The 21,663-nt window shown below is 31.5% G+C and overlaps 6 protein-coding genes across 10 annotated transcripts; 3 read left to right on the top strand and 3 right to left on the bottom strand.

Moving 5' to 3' along the window:
* Positions 1–152: 152 nt before the first annotated feature.
* Positions 153–5,888, bottom strand: LOC128887208 (integrin beta-PS). 2 transcript variants are annotated; one of them, XM_054142846.1, is made up of 10 exons: positions 5,710–5,888; positions 4,503–4,668; positions 4,140–4,437; positions 3,836–4,064; positions 3,676–3,760; positions 2,954–3,601; positions 2,425–2,736; positions 2,122–2,322; positions 1,545–2,048; positions 153–1,467 (listed from the first exon to the last, which is right to left on the bottom strand). In XM_054142846.1, exons 2-10 carry the CDS (start codon positions 4,665–4,667, stop codon positions 1,402–1,404), a joined length of 2,508 nt encoding a protein of 835 aa, XP_053998821.1. In that variant the 5' UTR covers position 4,668; positions 5,710–5,888; the 3' UTR covers positions 153–1,401. The 2 variants fall into 2 exon arrangements, with proteins under 2 accessions (XP_053998821.1, XP_053998822.1); XM_054142847.1 differs by lacking the exon at positions 5,710–5,888 and adding an exon at positions 5,541–5,691.
* Positions 5,889–7,538: 1,650 nt separating this feature from the next.
* On the top strand, positions 7,539–14,553 carry LOC128886700 (ATP-dependent RNA helicase p62-like). Of its 3 annotated transcripts, none has more exons than XM_054141826.1 (7): positions 7,539–7,584; positions 7,744–7,837; positions 8,989–10,011; positions 10,379–10,557; positions 10,642–10,701; positions 13,114–13,350; positions 13,487–14,553. In XM_054141826.1, coding segments are annotated over exons 2-7 (1,605 nt in total). In that variant the 5' UTR covers positions 7,539–7,584; positions 7,744–7,835; the 3' UTR covers positions 13,591–14,553. The 3 variants fall into 3 exon arrangements, with proteins under 3 accessions (XP_053997801.1, XP_053997802.1, XP_053997800.1); XM_054141827.1 differs by lacking the exons at positions 13,114–13,350; positions 13,487–14,553 and adding exons at positions 8,348–8,389; positions 11,641–12,043 and having other exon boundaries at positions 7,570–7,584; XM_054141825.1 differs by lacking the exon at positions 7,539–7,584 and adding an exon at positions 8,348–8,389.
* A 224-nt stretch (positions 14,554–14,777) lies between these two features.
* Positions 14,778–16,098, top strand: LOC128886710 (uncharacterized). The gene is made up of 2 exons (XM_054141843.1): positions 14,778–15,395; positions 15,482–16,098. Exons 1-2 carry the CDS (start codon positions 14,916–14,918, stop codon positions 15,692–15,694), a joined length of 693 nt encoding a protein of 230 aa, XP_053997818.1. The 5' UTR covers positions 14,778–14,915; the 3' UTR covers positions 15,695–16,098.
* On the top strand, positions 15,674–17,628 carry LOC128886706 (mitochondrial thiamine pyrophosphate carrier-like). 2 transcript variants are annotated; one of them, XM_054141840.1, is made up of 5 exons: positions 15,674–15,814; positions 16,208–16,362; positions 16,445–16,597; positions 16,756–16,958; positions 17,024–17,628. In XM_054141840.1, the coding sequence occupies exons 2-5, from the start codon at positions 16,243–16,245 to the stop codon at positions 17,490–17,492; spliced, it is 945 nt and encodes a 314-aa protein (XP_053997815.1). In that variant the 5' UTR covers positions 15,674–15,814; positions 16,208–16,242; the 3' UTR covers positions 17,493–17,628. The 2 variants fall into 2 exon arrangements, with proteins under 2 accessions (XP_053997815.1, XP_053997814.1); XM_054141839.1 differs by having other exon boundaries at positions 15,796–15,936.
* On the bottom strand, positions 17,606–19,084 carry LOC128886704 (glyoxylate reductase/hydroxypyruvate reductase-like). Its single transcript, XM_054141837.1, has 4 exons — positions 18,897–19,084; positions 18,484–18,804; positions 17,955–18,412; positions 17,606–17,881 (listed from the first exon to the last, which is right to left on the bottom strand). Exons 1-4 carry the CDS (start codon positions 19,082–19,084, stop codon positions 17,754–17,756), a joined length of 1,095 nt encoding a protein of 364 aa, XP_053997812.1. The 3' UTR covers positions 17,606–17,753.
* A 593-nt stretch (positions 19,085–19,677) lies between these two features.
* Positions 19,678–21,269, bottom strand: LOC128886705 (bifunctional methylenetetrahydrofolate dehydrogenase/cyclohydrolase, mitochondrial). Its single transcript, XM_054141838.1, has 4 exons — positions 20,891–21,269; positions 20,598–20,782; positions 20,120–20,488; positions 19,678–20,032 (listed from the first exon to the last, which is right to left on the bottom strand). The coding sequence occupies exons 1-4, from the start codon at positions 20,962–20,964 to the stop codon at positions 19,686–19,688; spliced, it is 975 nt and encodes a 324-aa protein (XP_053997813.1). The 5' UTR covers positions 20,965–21,269; the 3' UTR covers positions 19,678–19,685.
* Positions 21,270–21,663: the final 394 nt, after the last annotated feature.

Raw genomic sequence — 21,663 nt, 5'->3', positions numbered from 1 at the left:
AAACAGATACAGACTTCTATTCCATACTTTTTATTTTTTTTATATGAAAAAGAAAGCACTGTTGAATCATTGTAATTGATTTAGTTTATTAAGTACACGCATATAGAAGTAGTTTATTTATGAGAACAAGGTTACAAAAATGAGTGTATAAATGCGCGCACAAAAATATATTATCAACATATGATGATGTTTTATGTGTGTTATCTTACAGTGAGATCGTAAGATAAGCTGATACTCTTTTGTCATTTTTCTGATAGTTTATTTTTAAATATTTAAATAAGAGTAAAATATAAAAGTTATAAATCACATCTTATTAATATAATTAAATCTGATTAATGCGATACATTACAAAAGTATTGCGTTAATTTTTAAATACATTCTGAATATTGATTTAAGTCACTTTAAAGTATTGCGTTAATTTTTTAATAATTGCAAGCATGTCTATTATTTATAATATTGGACACAGGCAACAAAATTTAGTGGCCTCTCATCTATATAATATCTTATATAACTAAACAAAAAACGTAGCATCTATCATTTTTAACAGTTGTAAAATGATTTATACTTATTACTATGCGTTTTGTTGTTTTATACATTTATACAATTTCCTACATACATTTTCAAATCATTACAAAATGTAAAACATGTGTTAGAACAGGGAAGACATAAGACGAAAACAATCGATCACCGTTCCTTAAAGTACATCTGTAAATATGTAGTTTTTTAGGTCTTGCAATATCACATATTTAATGTGCCTTATTTGTATTTCTAATTTCAAATATACTAGCGTATGAAAAATCTCAATAAACACATGTAAAAAAAAAAAAAAGAACGAATTGATCGAGCTCTAGGTATCAGATCAATGAGTGTAGATAAAGTCCACAACGAGATTATGATTCCTCATAAATTCCTCATTAAAAAAGGTAACTAAAATTGATATAAACATTTTTGTCGCAAGACAAAGGCACTTGTATGTAAAATGCATGGTAAGATAAATTGTAAATCTTAAAAATGTTATGTTACCGTACTTCCATGCAAATATTCAATCTTACATTGCAGTTTTGCATTTTATAGAAATTATTATCCCTTGTATATAAATTACATCTGCACACACATGCACACGCACTCATACATAGCAGTCTAAGTTATATGGCAGTATTATAATATCGTACTTAACGAATAAGTTGATATAACTTCATACTACATTAATTTCCATTAAATACTTACGAGTTACAATGTTACAAACTATCTTATTTACTCCTAAAGCTTCTTTTGATGCGTGATAAAGTATATTGTTTGTTGTTTAAATATTAACCAGTTTAAAATTTATATAAAAAACACAATTTACTGCAATGTAATAGTTCCGCATTCTCTATTGAATAGAGATCACTTTTACAGCTCTCATTTTCCAGCATAGGTTGGATTTTTAAACGTTGACGTGGCTTGTTTATAGATTGGATTTTCTCCCTATTAAAAAATATTTACAATAAAAGACTTGTAATATATTTATATCTGATTGAAAAAAAGATATTTAAAATGCTTACCGTATCCCATTTAGCCATCATTCTCTCTCTTTCAAACCTTGCAAATTCTCTTCTATCATGTATAGTCGTCAATAATTTCCACAAAAGTAATAATGCGAGGCCGATTAAAACAATTGCCGCTATTACACCTAATACTATGCCCAGCATATAGACTTGCGGTGGACATTCTCTTTCTTTTTGTGCTCGTACTTTCAAGCAATTTGTTTCGTTATAATAATAAACAAAATTATATTTACAGTCATCTACGTCTATACCAGAACACGGCTCTTCGTCTTTATCAACATCTGGAATAACAGTCTCGACTGGTTCAGGAACAAACTCTTTACAATTCTTTGCACATTCTTCTTTGTCACTATAATTTCCAGTGCCATACATTTGGCACAATACACAGTTCTTCAATTCTTCACAGCGACTTGGGCAAGTGGGACATTTATTGCAATGTTTACCAGAGTATCGTATATTTCCTTCTTCGTGACAGTAACATTCACCACATATACAATCTCCCTATAAAAGAGGAGTAATAGAAATTAACAGTAAGATATAACGAAATGTTTGTAAATGATAATATTAAACTTACATGTCCTGAACACAATATTCCACTTGTCGTTCCTCGTGCAATACAAGTTTCGTTAGAAGATTTACAACTGCAAGATGGTCCAGTCCATCCAGCGTCGCAGATACATTGTCCACATTCGCATGTTCCATGATTAGAGCATAAGCGATTTTGATCTCGATCACACGAGAAATTATCACATTCGCAAAAGTGACCTGATATCACCTGCAAAAAAAAAACAAGAGAAAAACAGTTAAATTTATGAATATTATATATCTAATGCTCAAAAAAGTTAAGTTTATGCATTAGAATTATATATATATTTACTTCATCCGGATTGTCTCTTTCTTCGCACTCGCACTGACCACACGCGCAAGTTCCTCTTCCTGAACAATCTACGAGAGAAGTATTATCAGGCCTACAGGACTGGAAATGTTTATCAAATCCTGTCATTTCATGATGAGGGCTGCATTCACAGCGTTTTCCAAAGAATCCATCGTAACATTCGCAAACGCCGCATTTTAAAGTTCCCACGCCATTGCATTCTGGTGATTTTGGTTCGTACATAAGACCTTCCCGTTCACACTCGCAGTCGCATAACATTTCCAGATTTACAGTAAGAGTCTCATTAATACCAACCTAAAAAATATTAATACACTTAGATGCTATTCCAGTTTCTGATTTTAAACATAAGCGAAATTAAATATTCATACAGCAAGTTCCCGAATTATGCCAATTCGTAGATACGCGGTTATACCCATGGTCTACATTCTTCTTAAAGGCTTATACGAAAAGCTTCAGAACGCATTAAAGACATAGGTCGGGAGTTTACTGTATACAAATATCCTATTCTTACTGGATAAATATCAAATTTCTGTTTCCATTCTGATCTATTTTCCGGACAATTCGTGACTTCAATTTCTGCAATAAATTCGACTTTTGTTCCAACTTTTAGTCCATCACATTTCGATGTCTCGATGAGTGGTCCGTTACCCAAACACTTTGAAAAATATTTTACTTTCACGGCACTGCTGGCCGTATCTTTCATTTCGACAGAACTTGAAATTGCATCGTATTGTTCTCGAATTAATTCTACAACGTTACTCGAGTCGTCCGACAGTTTGCCAGCAAAAGATCCTTCTACGTGTTTAGTCAGTCTTTTGTATACATTTATTTGTTCTTCGGTGACAGCCCATATAATATTAATAGCATTCTGTTTAACTTTCAAATTAATCTGTGAAATGCTTGGGTAGTCTTGTAAGGATGAATGAGTGTAGAGACCAGTATAATCTAAATGACATTCGCCATCGTTTGGCTTTACAATTCCACCCAGTTTACCATCACCTGCATAATGAAAACCAGCATCCGTAGAAAATACCAATAATCTACGTGCTTTTTCACGCCAACCAATTTGTCCTCTACAAACTATAGCTTGCATTATCGCATCAAATCCTCCTTCTGGTGCATCCAAGTTCCCAGACACTGAAGCATTTCGCACTAAATTCTGCATAATTCAAACGAATAAGTACTAGCTTTTACAAAAATAAGTGATAAAAAATAAAGTTGTTAGGTACTAACTGCAAAATGACTAGTGTCTTGAGACAATGTCATAATATTTTTATATCCATATGGTGCTGCACATCCATCACATGGTTCTATCAGCCTAAAATACAAAAAAGATGTTAAATTTATTATTAAATAATATGTAATATTATAATTGCAGGATATAAAAACTTACGACTTTGGCATCGTATTAACATAAGGCATTACAACTTTATCAACAAAGCTGCCAAAGCCTAATCGAAAGTTACTCGTAATTTTACTCATACTTTCTACTAAAAGTTGACCTAAATCTGACAATTTCTTTTTATCATCTTCCATCGATTTACTCAGATCCATAAGGTAATACAGATCAACAGGATAATCTTCTGCTTGTGAGTAAGCAAAGGTCATTCTGTGTGCTTCACCTGAAAGTATCAAAATTTTAGATGATATATTTTATTAAAATTCATTTAAACTACATCAGAATAGTAATAACTCACTTATTCTTAGTTTTAAATTAACTTCTTGTGGCCAAAGTTGCACAGCTTCTTGTCTTCTGCCACTGCTGCTGCTACTACTACTTTCTCTGTTGGACTGTGAACTAGAGCTAAACGAGCTAGAATTTGAATATGAATACTCATAGCCACTGGCACCACCACTTGTATAGCCACCTTTTGTTAAATTGTAATGTCTTATCATACTGAAAAGATTATCTGGGTTCCACGTGTATTCTCCTGGACATGTTGCAAATATTTTGGTATTTATATTTGGTAGGAAGCACCGCTTTTCTGAGAATTTCTACAAGAAAAATAAAATAAATCATATGAATTTATTCATATTACATTTATAAAAATAATACTTACTGGTGCAGCACACCATGCACAATGTGGTGTTTGTATGCATTCATGGCATGTTTGCTTGCTAATGCAAGGATTCATTCCTGTCAATCTTTCTGGAGGAGGATAATTTGCCTCTGCTAGTGATGCGACGATCGCTATCAGTATGATCCATCCTGAACTGCTGAACATTCTGTATACATAAACATAAAATTAAGTATTGTTTCAATCCTTTTAACACTATTGAAATAGTAATATGTCTACAAAACAAATATTGTAGATTAAGCTAAAATAAAATACATTTTCATGACAAAAAAGATAATAATTCACTTTTAAAACAATCACAATATATACACAAAATTTATATTATGTATTTATCAAGAACTCATTGAATCATAATTATGTTGAAGAAACATTTTCAGAAACTGAAGAAACAAATATGAGATCATGTTCCTGTAATTGTTGACTCATCGAATTCTTAAATTATATATGGTCAATACCTATTTTTATTCTTTAAGAAAAAAAGGAAGCATTAAACACAAATAATCGTGATTTACATAGGAAATAAAAATAAATTAATAAAATTAATAGATTAAATTGGGACAAACCTGTATCATCATTTATAAATATACTGCAAACTTTACGAGGGAGACTATTCTTAAATGACTAGGTCAACCTGTCACCTCATTTTAGTATTTTACACACAATTATACACGAAAATATAATTAAACTATCTTATTTTTCCAATAAAATAAAGTAAACAAGATTTCTACCCAAGTATTTAATTCGTACACTCAGATAGTGAATCCACTTATTTTTGTGTTAAACATAGATTGTTTGTTACAAGAAAAAGAAAAACCGTAGAAAATGCGAAAAACATTTAAATAAAAGCGTAATTAATTGTTTCCCAAACGAAGGAATAAAATGTAATCGAGGTGCGGCTATGCAAGATCTCCCACGCTTTAATGTACAACGTAACGAATATTTCTAGTTTCATCGAAACAAATTTGTAACTTGGCAAGTTCCAAAAAAATGTTAAACATATATTTGAAATTTATTCGATACCTGTGAAATGTAATTATCCACAGCGAAAGACAGGTCGCTTATTCATTCACGAAGATGCCGTCATCTTTATATTTACAAAATGCTATCACTTTGCAAACGAGGAGGCGAACGTTAAAACGATGAAGAATAAACAAAAAAAACAGCTAAACGAGAAACATCGAGGGCTTACGTTTTCTTTCAAAAGGTCCTGTTTCGATCTGCTATTAGAACATTACAAGTTTGACCAATGTTTTCTTGTTACTTGAATCACCATAAAAGGTAACCCATCAAACCCATGCACCCCACAAACAACTTCGTCTACAGAATCGCGATGGACTCACACGAACTTTCCGATGCTCTCTGATTTCTATTGGACGTATAACGTGAACTAACGCGCAACAGATGAGAAACTCTTCGTAAATAAACGAAACGTAACTACAGCGTTAGCGCTCCATGTATTTGATTAACGAACTACTTTCCAAAATGTCCGAATGATGGGAAATTTTGAATTTCATTCGGATCTTCGTATGGTTATTCTATGTTTTGCAGGATTCTGGTACGTTTATAGGGTGCCCCAAAAATGTTGTAACATCTTGAAAGAGATGGTTCAGGAGGTGATTTCAAATAACTTTTTCCTTAGCGAAAATGTTATCCGAGGTTTCGTTATGGAGATATTAAGCGAAAACTCCGACCAATCAGAGCGCGAGTATGCCGGTTGAGCGTAGGCTACGCGCTAAGTGGCCGCACTCATACGCTACCGCGAGCGCTCCATCGGCATACTCGCGTTCTGATTGGTCAGTGTTTTCCGTTATTATCTCCTTAACGAAACCTCGGACAACATTTTCGCTAAGAAAAAAGTTGTTTCAAATCACCTTCCGAACCACCCCTTTCAACGACTTCCAACATTCTTGGGACACCCTGTATATGAAAAATAGACTTTTTTAATCAATATTATATCTTCTGAAAGATCGAGATCCTTCTACATCCTTCCACTGTTATGGCGATGTCAAAGAATACGATTCTACGACTACGAAACATCATTTGAAAAAACGATAAATGCTTTTATCTATTCTAATAAGCTTATAATGTCTTAAATGCGTCTGTCGAATACTATAACGAAATTCGAATGATGTTAGAGAGGTTAGAAGCAGTTAGAAGTGTATAGAATGCGCGCATGACTTGCAGTGAACTTTAATTGCGTTCTTCTCGAAACTTCGGCTTCAGAAAATGGCTTCCATGATATCTAATAAAATAATCTGCTAATTAACGTGAAATTTTATAATTTTATACGCATCCCTTTATAGCTTGTACTGTAATTACAAGTATACGTGTACCATACTTTCCAAAAGTAACACATTAAAAAACAACAAATTTATTAGTGACATTTATCATACTTAACAGTATACTGTTAATTAATATTCTAATGGACAAAGTTGTTCAAGTAGACCTTGAAATATAATTTCATTTTATAATTCAGATTGTAATTTTTATTGAATGAAATAATGCATCGAAAGTTTGTCACTTTTTATTCGTCGTTTGCGATTTTCATTAAAATCAAAATTTTGGTTATCTCTGCGTTAAAATAAGCGTACAAAATACACTGTATCCAATCTCGCATTAAATAAGATAAGTAATGATTGGTATTTTCATATAAATCATGATTTATTAGTGAGCAAATAGGATTATTAAATAATATTGTAGTAGAGGATCGTTTCCAATGAACTACCACCCTAGAGTAATCGATATTAGCTGTTACGAAACCGGAAGTGAAATTCATTATGTTAAAAGTATATAAAACTATATATATATATATCTAAAATACACCAAAAAATATGTGCGTTTAATTAGTGTAATCTAGTAGTGCAAATAAAATAAATAATATACACAATTTTGTGCAACGTAGTTCGGACTTACTATTTAATGAAAATCAATACTTGCAAAATCTGCGCAGAGAGCGAAAACGAGAGAATAGGGCGCTTCTGCGCATCCCCACCACCGACTATATGATGTGTCTCATATCCGGCTTCGTGGTGAATCGTTCTTTCTGTCCCTGGAAGCGGCACAGGTAAGACGTTTGTTCGTTGTTCATTTTACAGTCTCTTTTCATTTTTTTTTTGTTAAATAATTGAGCGTATATATTCATTCTATCACAGTTAATTACTAATTATTCTTTCGTCTTTTCGATCGGACAAGCGTATTAAGTGATTTTCGAATTTAATTTTAGAGATCAGCCGCTTGTCGAGTCAGTTAAATACAACAAATCTAGTTGAATACTAATTTACTGGGGTCTTAAAGCTCATCACGATAGCATCAAACATGTAAGTAAAATTAGAATTTGCCTATGCTAACGAAAATACCAGATTTTACAGTACTTCACGCCATCGTGGTGTAGTTCTCGTCTTTTTTGCACAACGGTAACTCGTGGTCGGCCATTACGCGAACGTTGGATATCCGCAATGCGTCGTTGCGACTAAATTTCTTTTATCGTGCCCTTGAAGAAACGTGTAAATGTAGCGTTATGTAACGTTTTATATACGTTTCAACATTCGTATAAGTTTTATTTGTATTCCAGTCTTATAAATGTTATTTTTACGCGTCCTTATTACAATGTAATCTTTTCTTTCTAATTAGTAGCTTTCTATTTTTACAGTTCTGTATAACATATTAATTTAAGAAATTTAAATTTAAAGGTGCTTAGCCAATATAATGTACATGTTTTAACAAAGAATTGATTTAATTGGATTTCCCCAAAGTGCAGTTATAGATTTATATGAAATTTTTGTAATGGTAAATTTACATAGATTGATTGTGATACTTATAAATTGAAGGTTACGACAAGTAGTTGGAGCCTTTGGATCTCTTAGATTTAGGTTTGTATTGTTGCAGATATATGTTCTCATAACCCTTTAGGAATAGATGAATTTGTGATTTTCTTTTTTTATAAATCGATTAAATTATATTACATATATTTAAAATTTGATATTATTATTTAGTTTTGTTCATTGCTCATGACTAATGAACTAATACTTGCAACAAAGTATAAGACAAATTTGCTGCAGTTTTGTTAAAAATGTTCAAAATTTCAGCCTCTCATTTTGGCATGCCTCCATCTTATACATTAATGGAGCATGAATGCTTATGAGAGGGAAAACAAAGTGTGAACATGCCTTCGGAATCCACACGTTTCTGTCTGGAACCGTTTCTCTATGTTCACTACATTTATGAATAAATATCCCTTTGTGGATGTACATTTAGTGAAATTCAGAAAAATATGTATCTAACAACTACTGTATTCAATGTATAAACTACATTTTAATTGAATGATTTATATTTTAAAAAGGAAATCAATCTTTGTTGATTTATAATTGCATTCTAAAGATTTTCTCTATGTACATTCAAAACTACTATATACCGTAAAAGAGATAAGTATGGTCATCCCTCAGTTTTAAAGGTTTTTTCTTGTTTATAGGACGTACGGAGCTATGTCTAACGGTTACCACAATAGCGGAAGTTACAGAGGTGGGAAAAGTCAACAACAACCAAGAAGTAGGTATGCAACTCTTGGCACACCTAATGGACGATTTGGAAATCGCAACAACAAAAATTCTACAAACAGTGCTGGTACTAACTTGAGGAAACCAAATTGGAGCTTTGAAAGTTTGAAGCCCTTCAAAAAGGACTTCTATATACCCCATCCTAATGTTCAAGGACGTCATCCACGAGATGTAGATGTATTTAGATCAGATAACCAAATTACTTTAAAAGGGGATAAAGTTCCTAATCCTATTCAACATTTTGAAGAAGGAAATTTCCCTGACTATGTAATGCAGGGTATTAGAAAGCAAGGATTTAACGAACCAACTGCTATTCAAGCGCAAGGATGGCCGATCGCAATGTCTGGTCAAAACATGGTTGGAATTGCTCAAACTGGGTCTGGAAAGACTTTGGGATACATTTTACCTGCGATAGTACATATTAACAGCCAACAACCGTTAAATCGCGGTGATGGACCAATCGCTCTCATATTAGCACCTACCAGAGAGCTGGCACAACAAATTCAAAGCGTCGCTAACGATTTCGGTTCTTTGTCTTATGTGAGAAACACCTGTATTTTTGGTGGTGCACCAAAGGGAAGTCAAGCACGCGATTTAGAACGAGGAGTTGAGATCTGTATTGCTACACCAGGACGTTTAATTGATTTCTTGGAACGTGGCACAACCAATTTACGTAGATGCACTTACTTAGTGCTGGATGAAGCTGATAGGATGTTGGACATGGGTTTTGAACCACAGATTCGAAAAATTATTGAACAAATCAGGCCTGACAGACAGGTTCTTATGTGGTCTGCAACATGGCCAAAAGAAGTTAGAAACCTTGCAGAGGAATATTTGACAAATTATACGCAACTGAACATTGGATCTTTAACGCTGTCTGCTAATCACAATATTCTTCAAATTGTTGATGTTTGTCAAGAACATGAAAAAGAAACAAAGTACGTATTTCGTATTGAAATATGTTTTATATTTTGATCATTCAAGCTCGTTTATATTTGAAACTAATTATGCGATTGCGCGTCGTGTTAAAATTGTAGTAGTCACAATTAATCGCGATTACATTAGTCTATCTAGTAATGCTAATCGTCAATCATTGCTCTAATGAAAATTTGCTCAACATTGTTCTATATTTCATAAGAATACAAATTTTGTTTTTATTGCGCTGTTTATGATGATACAATAGTATATGATATTACATGACTTCGTATAAACTTTTCCTCTAAGAAGAACTGATTTCTATTTAATATGCAAGTAGATCTTGTCTTTTAACTCTTTAAGTTGCAACCCATTTTGTGTTAACTTTAGATTGGGAACTCTTCTTCAAGAAATTGGTAATGTGAATGAAGACGGTGGGAAGACTATAATTTTTGTAGAAACAAAGAAAAAGGTGGAGAATATCACTAGAAATATTCGTCGCTATGGATGGCCTGCAGTATGCATGCATGGTGACAAATCTCAACAAGAAAGAGATCATGTCCTTAGAGGTATGTTTGTTTTCATAATTTTTTACTGTAAACCTGTATAACCTCGCGTTTTCTCAATTTCTAAAATGTATAATTAAATTTCAGAATTTAGGAACAACAGAGGTTCGATTCTTGTAGCAACGGACGTTGCTGCTCGTGGATTGGGTATGTAATACACAAACTTTTTTTTTTTTTAAAGCTGTTAGATTTTCAAGAATGCATTGACCCTTAGATAAGTTGCATTTGCGAAAATCTATACTTAATTAGAAAGGGTTATGGTAAAGTGGCGATGTAGCACAGACTGGTTATATGAAGGTGATGCCTCACAAATTTTAGCATAAATGCAATTTATATTAAGTAAACATCGTAATTAAGAGACAGCTCGAAAAATCTTTTAGAAAATATAGTATCATTATAATTTTTGGATAGAGTGTTAAAATACTCTGTAGAATTCGATAATTATTAGGATATATACAAAGTGATACAAGAGTAATATTGGATCAAAAGAATGTATCTAATACAAATTCTCAAACTTTACATAAGCTTAGAGCACTAAATAGACGGCATTAGTTAGCTGGTACATTTATATTTTTTCATTTATTTGTATCACTTATTCTTAAATGTACAGACTTATAATTGTTACATTATTATTGTACATTTTTAATAACATTCAGTCAATATAGTTCGTAGGTTTTCTGAATATTCGTTCACAATTGTAACTCATTATAATAAGGAGGTGAATAGGATTGCGCGAAGGATGCACATCGTTTATAATAGACCCAATATTTTGTTTATTTTTTAATCAAGAAGGCATTAAGTTTCAGTACCCAAAAATATTACAATTACCGGGTTTATAAAATCTAATGTTAGGTATAGTATTGTTAGGGAGTAGGTAGTTACTTTATTAGTTTTTAACTATTTTACCAGCGTTATTAAAAATTCACTAATGCAATCTATTTTAATTGAGAGAAGCAAAAAGATGTTGTAGACTATGCGCTTGTGTTAAAGAATTGAGAGCAACTATTGGAATACAGGAAGTGCGTTAGTAATACGTGTGGGCATCTTATAATTTATGTTAATCAGTCTGGTTGTCCTTTGTTTCAGAGGCACATGGTGCACAAATTGTGTTGAGTGTGCGATGAAAAAACGATCGTTCGATAAAGAAAACATGGCTCACTCACTGTACATGTGCAATTCTGTTATGCGCATAATATTGTACTTAATGTGCCTCTGTGTTCAGCCTGTGTACCACGCAAGTAGTAGAGTGGTGCGCGGGTGGTGCCGTTATCGCGCTGGTTGGGTGTGAGATAAGACCGTGGTTTCCATTTTGGTACAACCGTCACACTTCATAGCCAATGCTCAGCCGGCGTCAGAGACAACAATCTATTGATTTTGCTACTATCGCTACTCGCTGGTGATGCTTAGGACACAACATTGCAATGTGAACTTGCATTCAAGAATAGCACACCCCCTGGGGCGCTCTGTATGCAGTCACATGGAATGCAATGTTCAGCGGTTTCAAGGGTTTGTATTTATTATTATGCAGCTAACTTACATTCATATGCGTTTAACTTAATCTTAAAGTTGATGCAATTTTCTAAAACATTCTTCTTATATTTCTAACATATAGGAATGAAAGTGAGAACGGTATAGAATTCTTAATAGTTTTAAAGGACGTAGTAGTTAACCTTTATCATATAAATGTTACATACTTGGGAACACAATTCTATACTGAAGTATTTGATCAATCTTTTTCTTTAATTACATTAAGATAAAATGATAAATTTAACTTTTATTAATACGACCATTACATAGTATTATAAAATTTATATGTTTAAGGTTAGACTTATAATAGTTTCTACCATTAAAAAATTACGTATACACTTATTCGTGATATGCCGAGAATAATATACTATGATAGATGTTTGCATCGAAAACGCCGTTTTCATTAGAGATTATCAATACACCCAGTAGTACGGAAGTCAAATATTAAAATGAGGATTAACACATTGACTGCCGCTCTGCGAGTAAACAATACATAGTAACCATTTGAGAAAGAACAGAGATCGTTATGAATTAAGAGAATTGAATTTATTAATACAAATATTAATAAATTCTCGTTGTATTGGGATTTTTTTTTTTTTTTTTTTTTTTTTTTTTTTTTTTTTTTTTTTTTTTTAAATATTGCAACGTTAGTCAATGCGTTAATTATCTGTTACACAACTGTATATCTAATTTTCAAATATTTATATTTAACGTGCTAGTAAGGGTTGGTGTATGATTATAGGCTTAGCTGCATATGTATTTCGGAATGAAGAACCAAACATGAGAATAATATTCATTGGTCTTCTTACTTTGAAATGATAACATACTTCTATTCTGATAAAGCAATTGTAAAGATTTAAATTCGAAAGAAACATAGAGTTCAATTCAAACAGTTACCTAGTAACCAGGAATTGCTCATTTGGCACAGTATATAGACAGTACCAAAACAGATTTGTTTAATTTAAAAAAAAAAAAAAAACCTTTTTAATTTCACGTAGCAGTACCTGTTTTAAAATAAAATCATTTCTTTAGATGTCGATGATGTAAAGTACGTGATCAACTTCGATTATCCATCATCATCTGAAGACTACATCCACAGAATAGGCAGAACTGGTCGGTCAAATAGTACAGGAACAAGTTACGCGTTCTTTACACCACAAAACAGTCGACAGGCTAAAGATTTAATTAATGTACTTAAAGAAGCCAACCAAATTGTCAACCCAAAACTTTCCGAACTTGCTGACCGAAGTGGGAATTATGGTGGCCGAAGTAAGTGCTTGGATACGCATAAGAAAATGAAAATAATTTAAAAAATATTTATTATTGGATATTATCTTCTAGAGCCTCGCCTAGATATTACATTTCTTTAACTCATTCGGAATCATTTTTTACGTTTTATTTTCAGATCGTTGGGGATATGGCGGAGGCAATCGCGGCAGAGAAAATATGTTTTCTGGAACGCATAAACGATTTGATATTGGAAGGAACTCTAGTTATAACTCTAGTTGATTTGTTTCGACTTTCGAACCACATTTCTAAATGCGTATAAACCTCTTGGAGACCTACAACTTATTTACAATTTTTTTTATCTGTGATTAGGAAAAAGTTCTCCGTACAGGTTGTACTATCATACTCCAGTTATGTGCTCTGCTAACTTTTTATGTTATTTTTATTTATGATCGTATTGTTTTTGTTAGCACTAGTACAAAACTCAAGAAACAGGAAATATCTTGACAAATTTAAGTTATACGATAATATTAAATATTTTTATTTTTTTCACACATTGAGACGCGCGTAAAATAAATACTAAATATATGGTAGTTAACTGTCGATAAAAAATGGTAAAACAAATACCTAATACGAGACATCTTCTGTTGTCAAATTTCAATTCTAAATATCTGCAACGTTCAATTTTAATCATACGTTTCTTCAAGTTTTAAAAATATTGGTGAAATCTTTGGTTAGTTGCGCGTCTCGGGAAGTAGGAGTTCAGTAAGTTGTGAAATAATAGTAACTGTATCAGTATTCATTCCAATTCTTTTAATATGGCCGATATTAGTTATATTGGTCATATTATGAAGTCTACGCTATTAAATGAAATGAGAGAACGCACTGAATATTATGACTGTGAAGCTACAATTTTCTTACATGTATGTCTTACTAATATTAGTTCTGTGTATGTCGATAAACGAAATAGTCCTGATCTACCAGAAGAAATATTTCTCTGATAAATCAATCTTTTTCTAGTAAGGTTACCCATGTATAAAAATGTAGTTTGACTTAAATTTTCCATCGGCATGTCGGACTAATCGAAGCCGCCATGACACCTGGAATCAGCGTTCCAACCAATAAAGGTTTTTGTTAATTATATACCCCTTACCGTTTAAAGCACTTAAGAAACTATCGCACGTCAATGTATCACATTTTCAGTTCTCAGTAATAAATTTCAAAACAGATTAAAAGGTAAACAAATTTCCAATGTTATTCATAGTTTAAATGTAATAATCCTGTCCAATAAACTCTAATAATTATGTATGGGAAATTTCGACTTTTCAATAATAAATGTTAAAATTATACTACTTCGTTTGATTTAGAGCGTCACTCGTACTCTATACCTATTTCAATATGTATAGCTGCAGATAAGCAATAGGTCAATTAAGTGATCCACGAAGAACTTCATTATTACTATAATATTGCATTTGTACGATTAAATTTTGTTTAGAAAACGATGCTATAATGAATATAATGTAAATTTTAACAATATTTATGTTGTATTAGGAAAATTCTGTTCTTTCTTCATGTGAATAATTATTGATCAAACAAATATTTGGAAAATGGAAGAACCTGTAAGAAAATCCGTTCTCGATTACATCCGAAAAATTAAAAAATACAGTCTATGTAGACTTATATTTTGTGCAAAAGCTACGAATTGCGAAGAAATCGTACGATTGTTTGATTACGCAATTACAGACAAATTTTCGCAGTGTATTACAGGATTACTTTTCGTTTATTCTGATTTTATGATTCATTTAATCGAAGGTGCAGAAGACGATGTTTTTCGATTGTGTAACGAGGTGTTCGCAAATAGTTCGAGAGTTATAACAAATAATAAATGCTTATACGTACAAAACGGTGCAAAGCAATTTTTTCAAAAATGGCACTACAAACGATTGAACAATTACAATTCGAATGTAAAAGAATTAGAGGAAATCGAGGATAGTTTCGAAAATATATCTACTATACATAAAACAATGATTTTAAATTTACACAAATTATATACTGAATTATGGAATGTGCACCACTCGAAAAGTTACGTAAGTGATATATAAATTACGTTATTTTATAGTTTACTATATAATAGTTAAAAATAACAATACAATTGTTATAACTTCACACACAGCAAAGTTTTATTGAGCAATTGAATTTAATATCAAGAAAAGGACATTTGAATATTCCGTCTAAATCAAATATGGAATTCGTACTCAGAAGTCGTTGGGGATATGATCTGATGACATTAGCCAAGGACTATTGTAATCTAAAGTATCCATACAGTTTTGACGATTATTCTCCAGTTTCTGAAATTATACATGAAATTAAATATAACGTTGAATAATTTTATAAACTATTATTAGTAAAAACAACGTATCGAATAATAATCATATAAAATAATTAATCAAATAGGTGCAAAAGTTGATTGTTTCAGAATACAATATAAATAGTTTCACGTGTATATGTAAGTTTTCGTGTAGATCGTGTAATTATTTCTAGAAAAGACACTGTTGGACATTGTTGGAACAACGAAAATATGCGTTTTGTGTTTGTTTTGGGAAAAATAGAGGTTATGTGTTTTTGTTTGTAAGTAATTGCGTGTTTATTTTTATTAATATCTAGTGTCCCAGTTTCTTATTCCAAATGTCTACGATTGAAAAAGACAACGAAATAGTTGATAAAAATTATTGTTTGATAATATCACCCTGTGTATTGTGTTATTTGTTTATTAAAAAAAAAAAAATAGATTTTTATGCCTTGAAATAGTGTAACTGTATTATCTTTATTGTTTTTTTTTTGTTAACAATAAAAACTATTATTAATTTTATGTTGTTTTCCTGGTATTTTGTATATGTAGTATACAAAAAATAAGATAGATAAAATAAGAAAACAATGGATACTTCGTTAAAAACAGGTGATCATAATTCAGATCATGCTGTAGCAGGAGCTCTTAGTGGCTTTGTAACAAGATTTATTTGTCAACCGTTAGATGTTGTAAAAATTAGATTTCAGGTAAAAATAATGCAAGCAATGCGTGATATAGTAGGATTTACAACGTTATATACATTGCATAAAGAGTTCTTTATTATTATAGCTACAAGTTGAACCTATTACTAACCATCATGTTAGTAAATATCGTTCTGTAGCACAAGCATTTTTCTTGATATTTAAGGAAGAAGGAATTTTCGCATTATGGAAAGGACATGTTCCTGCTCAGTTACTTTCAATTACATATGGAATGGGGCAGGTGATTGATTCATTAATCAAATAAAAGTTTCATGGGAAACCTTATAAAATCTTAATGTAACATAATAATTTGTTTTATCTACTCCAACGATTTGTTTAATCATATTTCTCCTAAAATTATAAAAAACATACAAATATGTAATTGTTAACATTTTACAGTTTTATTCATATCATATGTTTATGAAAGCATCTGATAATTTTTCACTGTTAAATGAATGGAAATATTCAATGAAATTTGTAGCAGGAGCAGGATCTGGCCTTGTAGCTACAACTTTATCATTTCCTTTTGACACTATAAGAACCAGATTAGTGGCACAATCGAGTAATCATCAAGTATACAAAGGAATATTTCATTCTTGCACGTAAGTTTCAAGAAATGATGACAACATTTTGGATAACGTACTATTTTATAAAATATCTATTTTAGTGCTATTCTTCAACACGAATCACCAAAAACTTTTTTTAATGGTCTATTACCGACTTTATTGCAAATTATACCGCATAGTGGTCTACAGTTTGCATTTTATGGACTTTTCACTGATACATATAAAAGATATAACAATGAAACAAATACAAGTTTTACTAATTCCATGGTATCTGGTAGTGCAGCTGGTATATTAGCTAAAACTGCGATATATCCGTTTGATCTCAGTAAAAAAAGATTACAGATACAAGGATTTGAACATGGTAGAAAGAATTTTGGTGCTTTTTTCCATTGTTCAGGACTTATAGATTGTCTCAAAGTGACATTAAAAACTGAAGGTGTAAGGGGGTTATTTAAAGGTTTACTACCAAGTCAGTTGAAAGCTGCAGCAACAACAGCATTACACTTTACCGCATACGAACAAAGTTTAATACTAATAAAAACAATTAGACTATATACTTCAGAAAAATAAAATGATTAGAATGCCAGATGATAGTTTAAGAATCAAATATATTACTATTGTCATTTGTATACATTTATATAGTAATATAAAAACAACACTTATTTATACAATAGATACATGAAAGTAATAAATAATCTTTGTTTATAAATCGTTTTTGTAACGCATTTATTATATACAGAAAATATTTGAGTTACACAAATTTGCAGATGCTGTATAAGTTTCTAATTTTATCATTAGTTGTATAAATTGAGAACCTAACATAATTCACATTTATAGTATAAGGGGAGCAGGCATTTCTGCTGGGGTTCCTTTTAAAACTGCCAGAATATTTTCAGCGGTAATTCTTGACATTTCCTCCCGTGTTTCAGTAGCAGCGCTACCAATGTGAGGTAGTATTACTAGTATAAAAAGAAAAGTAAAATGTATATAATTTACCATAAATGTACAAACATGTATCACCATCATGCTCACCACAATTATCTAATTTCAATAGTTCACTGTCCAATGGAATAGGTTCAGGAGTCATTACATCTAATCCAGCTGCTCTAATTAATCCTTTCTTCAGAGCTTCTGTCAGAGCAAACTGATCAACAACTTCTCCTCTACTAACATTCACAAATATAGCAGTTCTTTTCATTTTTTCAAATGCACTTTGATTAAACATTTGATTCGTTTCTGGTGTTAAAGCTGTTGTAACAATCACAAAATCACTTTTTCTTAGCAATTCATTAAATTCTATTTTTTCTCCTCCAAATTCGCGTGCTTCTTGTTTTATGCTTCTACTTGTGTACAATATTTTAGCAACATTGAAACTTTTAAGGATTCTTGCCACTTGCATACCAATACGACCTAATCCTACTATTCCAACAGTGGATCCAGATAATCCAGGACCACACATCCAAGTTGGTGACCATGCTTTCCATTCGTCCCTATATATAAAATTTTACATAAATTACACATATGTTCAAGTGTATGATTATCTATGTACAGCATTTCATACTTGTAAATAGCTCTATTTGCTTCTATTAATCGTCTAGATGTGGCTAATAATAATCCTATAGTTAATTCAGCTGTTGCATCTGTTAAAATACCAGGCGTATAACCAACTCTGATATTTCTTTTTTTTAGTGCTTCTAAATCCAAGTGATTAACACCAACCGACATAGTGCTAACAACTTTTAATTGTGGTCCTGCTGCATTCAAGATTTCGCTGTCTATTTTGTCTGTTAATAAACAATAAACTGCGTCAACATTTTTTATTTTTGACAACAATGCAGATCTTGGTATCGGTTCAGGTTTGTCCCAAAGAACAATATCACATCTAAAATAAATCATAGATGAGAAAATTATTCATAAAATAAATGAATTTCACTTAGCATGAAATTATTTTTAGCATTTTTTAAGAACACTTACTGTTCTTGCAGTAAACTTAATCCTGATTTTGGAATGTCTGGACGGGTGATTAAAACTGTTGGTCGATCCATTTTTGTCGAATAAAATGTAAAAACTTTCGTGACGTTACGCGTCAAAAGTTTCCGAGCAACTGAAAGTAATGACCCTTGATTTGTTTCAGTAACTCGAATCAAGTTAGATAAAAACATGTTTCAATTTTAATTATGATTACGTGTAGACGAAACAGCGTTTTTCATTGAATAAAAAATCGTAAGTTTGTATCGAATTTATCTTCTGTGAGCGATTATCAACATTAAAACCATTTTTCTTATAAAGATATTATACAATTTCTTTATGCTTATTTTTATTCATGTTTTGCACAGTATGAATATTACCGAACATATAACCTCACTTATTCTTATCGGAATATTCTTCGTTGTAAATAGTTCACGATGTTATTATTGAAATAAATAAACAGACGTGTACGTGAGTAATCGCGGTTTATATGCTTTTGATGAAACCAATGTTTATTTTTATGAATGTTAAAAAAATGTATAATACATAACCTTGATACTTTATGTAAAGTATTTGATTTTTTAGGAAAAGGAAAGTAGTATTAAAGTACTATTATATATTCTTCTGTTAATTTCGTATTTGTTCTACACATTCATCACAGTAAGCTTATAGTCAGACTTAAAAATTATAATACTTCATCCATAACCATATACACATACATCTAAAAACAATGTTTTCTATTTGTATAATAGAAATAAAGTATTTTGTAAGTGCAAAATTTGTTTTAATATCAAATCATTTGGTGCTCTGATTTTTCATAGCTATTGAAACTGTATTTTTCATTAACATTGCTACAGTCATAGGGCCTACACCTCCTGGCACTGGAGTTATATATCCAGCCACCTTTTTCACATTCTCAAAGTCTACATCTCCTACCAATTTGTACTTATCTCCTACTTTAACTTTTGTGATTCCAACATCGATTACACATGCTCCTGGTTTTATCATCTCCTTAGTAATTAGACCAGGAACACCAGCTGATGCTACTACCAAATCAGCCAATTTAGTATATTTTTCTAGTTCTGCATGAGGAGTATAGCGATGACATATAGTTGTAGTCATATCTAAGCCATGAGTTTTACCTACAAACGAATGTTCCATTGGAGTTTGAAATTTTATATGTATACTATAATTGTATATAATTATATTATTTTAAAAAAACTACATACCTGTACCACTAGCATGTAAGAGTAATGCAATTGGTAAACCAACATGTTTTGATCTTCCTACAACCACTGCATTTTTTCCAGTAGTTTCTATATTACTCCTAATTATTAATTCTTTGACACCCAATGCAGTTGCAGGAATGATACCACTGCTGTTTAATATTAAATTACCTATATTTTCTAAATGAAAACCATCAACATCTTTACTTGGTGCAATTGCCAAGCATACTTCATGTTCATTCATATGATTTGCTAATGGTAATTGTACCAGAATTCCATCGACTGTTGTATCTGCATTTAGATGATTGATTTCTTTAATAAGCTCTTGTTGTCTTATGTTTTCTTCCAATCGAATGGTATAACTTTCTATTCCTGAAACATTAAGGAAAGAAATGTATTAGCTATAACTTTGTTATTATTAAGCTTTTATTTCATAGATTTTTTAGAATGTTAAAATTTGTATATGTTAATAGTATCTTACCAATTGCACTTGCAACTTCCATTTTTTTTTGAACATATACTTTACTAGCTGGATTATTTCCAACTAATATAGCCACTAATTTTGGCTTCTTTCTTCCGTGTTTTGTTAAAGTATCGACAGTCATCTTTAATTCGTTTTGAATTTCATTAGCTATCCGTTTACCATCTATTATTAAAGCTTCTTGCCTGAAAGGAATGCAAAGAAACAAATTTATTATTACCATATTATTGTTGTGTAAGTTTCTTTGAGTTAGGTAAATGTTCTTCAAATTATAGTCAATATAAGCTACTTACAGAGTTAAGGAAGTATGTAAATGTCTTACAGACCACTGGGAAGCAGCTGTTAAAATTTTGTTCCATGATAACATTATATATAGAACGTAGTTATTTAAAGAGGAAGAAATGTCATTAAATTTTATACTGTCACTTTCGTTCTCGCAATTCTAATTTGGAATTACAGTATCGTAGTTTTTGTAAACAATGCGATGAGAAGAGTATATAATGTAACTGGTGTCAGTAATGATGGTGTCAGGAAAGCGTACCGAATGCTTGAAAGTAATTACTGTTCGAGTAAGCCTACAGTGTTTTAGTGAAAGTCAGTATTCCTTCTTCTTTTTTAAACGAGTTTCGCGCGGTCTTTCCCATTTTCACCGAGTATTGCCATAGACAAGACGTGTGTAGGATGAGTCTGGTCATTCGATGCCAGTTTGCGTTTTAGAAACTGAATTACTGACTTCAATATATTACATATATTACTATAATATATTAATTAATATGTCAAATTTATCATTTTATAATTGATATCAATGATAATTATCAATAATTATCGATCTTTTAATTAGTGGCGCCATCGGTGGGAAAACGCCCAAGTTTGTACGGAAATGGTTCTTGCTTTTCACGATAGATGGCGCCGTTTACCATTTTTTTTATAGCACTTGAAACTATAATAAATTTATGTTCAGAATATAAGTGGTTTTATTTTCAAGTTTAAATGATCACACGTTTGAACAACCAGGAGGCAATTTATTCATTAACAAAATCAATTAGAAATTCAAAAAGATAAACGA

This window comes from Hylaeus anthracinus, unplaced genomic scaffold (genome assembly GCF_026225885.1).
Source record: "Hylaeus anthracinus isolate JK02 unplaced genomic scaffold, UHH_iyHylAnth1.0_haploid 11985, whole genome shotgun sequence".
Classification (NCBI taxonomy): Eukaryota; Metazoa; Arthropoda; class Insecta; order Hymenoptera; family Colletidae; genus Hylaeus; species Hylaeus anthracinus.
This window is presented reverse-complemented; position numbering and strand designations above follow the sequence as displayed.

Bases quoted from the DNA above. Each gene is read 5' to 3' on its own strand.
- LOC128887208 (XM_054142846.1), bottom strand. From the start codon at position 4,667: ATGTTCAGCAGTTCAGGATGGATCATACTGATAGCGATCGTCGCATCA. The intron at 2,323-2,424 runs GTAAATATATAT...TTTTTTTTGCAG, and splicing joins AAAGAGACAATCCGGATGAA to GTGATATCAGGTCACTTTTG. The intron at 2,049-2,121 runs GTAAGTTTAATA...CCTCTTTTATAG, and splicing joins GAATATTGTGTTCAGGACAT to GGAGATTGTATATGTGGTGA.
- LOC128886700 (XM_054141825.1), top strand. The intron at 8,390-8,988 runs GTTTGTATTGTT...TCTTGTTTATAG, and splicing joins TTTGGATCTCTTAGATTTAG to GACGTACGGAGCTATGTCTA. The intron at 10,702-13,113 runs GTATGTAATACA...TCATTTCTTTAG, and splicing joins CGTTGCTGCTCGTGGATTGG to ATGTCGATGATGTAAAGTAC.
- LOC128886710 (XM_054141843.1), top strand. From the start codon at position 14,916: ATGGAAGAACCTGTAAGAAAATCCGTTCTCGATTACATCCGAAAAATT. The intron at 15,396-15,481 runs GTAAGTGATATA...CTTCACACACAG, and splicing joins TGCACCACTCGAAAAGTTAC to CAAAGTTTTATTGAGCAATT.
- LOC128886706 (XM_054141840.1), top strand. From the start codon at position 16,243: ATGGATACTTCGTTAAAAACAGGTGATCATAATTCAGATCATGCTGTA. The intron at 16,363-16,444 runs GTAAAAATAATG...TTATTATTATAG, and splicing joins TTGTAAAAATTAGATTTCAG to CTACAAGTTGAACCTATTAC. The intron at 16,598-16,755 runs GTGATTGATTCA...AACATTTTACAG, and splicing joins TTACATATGGAATGGGGCAG to TTTTATTCATATCATATGTT.
- LOC128886704 (XM_054141837.1), bottom strand. From the start codon at position 19,084: ATGTTTTTATCTAACTTGATTCGAGTTACTGAAACAAATCAAGGGTCA. The intron at 18,805-18,896 runs GTAAGTGTTCTT...GATTTATTTTAG, and splicing joins TTAAGTTTACTGCAAGAACA to ATGTGATATTGTTCTTTGGG. The intron at 18,413-18,483 runs GTATGAAATGCT...TTTTATATATAG, and splicing joins GCAAATAGAGCTATTTACAA to GGACGAATGGAAAGCATGGT.
- LOC128886705 (XM_054141838.1), bottom strand. From the start codon at position 20,964: ATGTTATCATGGAACAAAATTTTAACAGCTGCTTCCCAGTGGTCTGTA. The intron at 20,489-20,597 runs GTAAGATACTAT...TTAATGTTTCAG, and splicing joins GGAAGTTGCAAGTGCAATTG to GAATAGAAAGTTATACCATT. The intron at 20,033-20,119 runs GTATGTAGTTTT...ATTCGTTTGTAG, and splicing joins CTTACATGCTAGTGGTACAG to GTAAAACTCATGGCTTAGAT.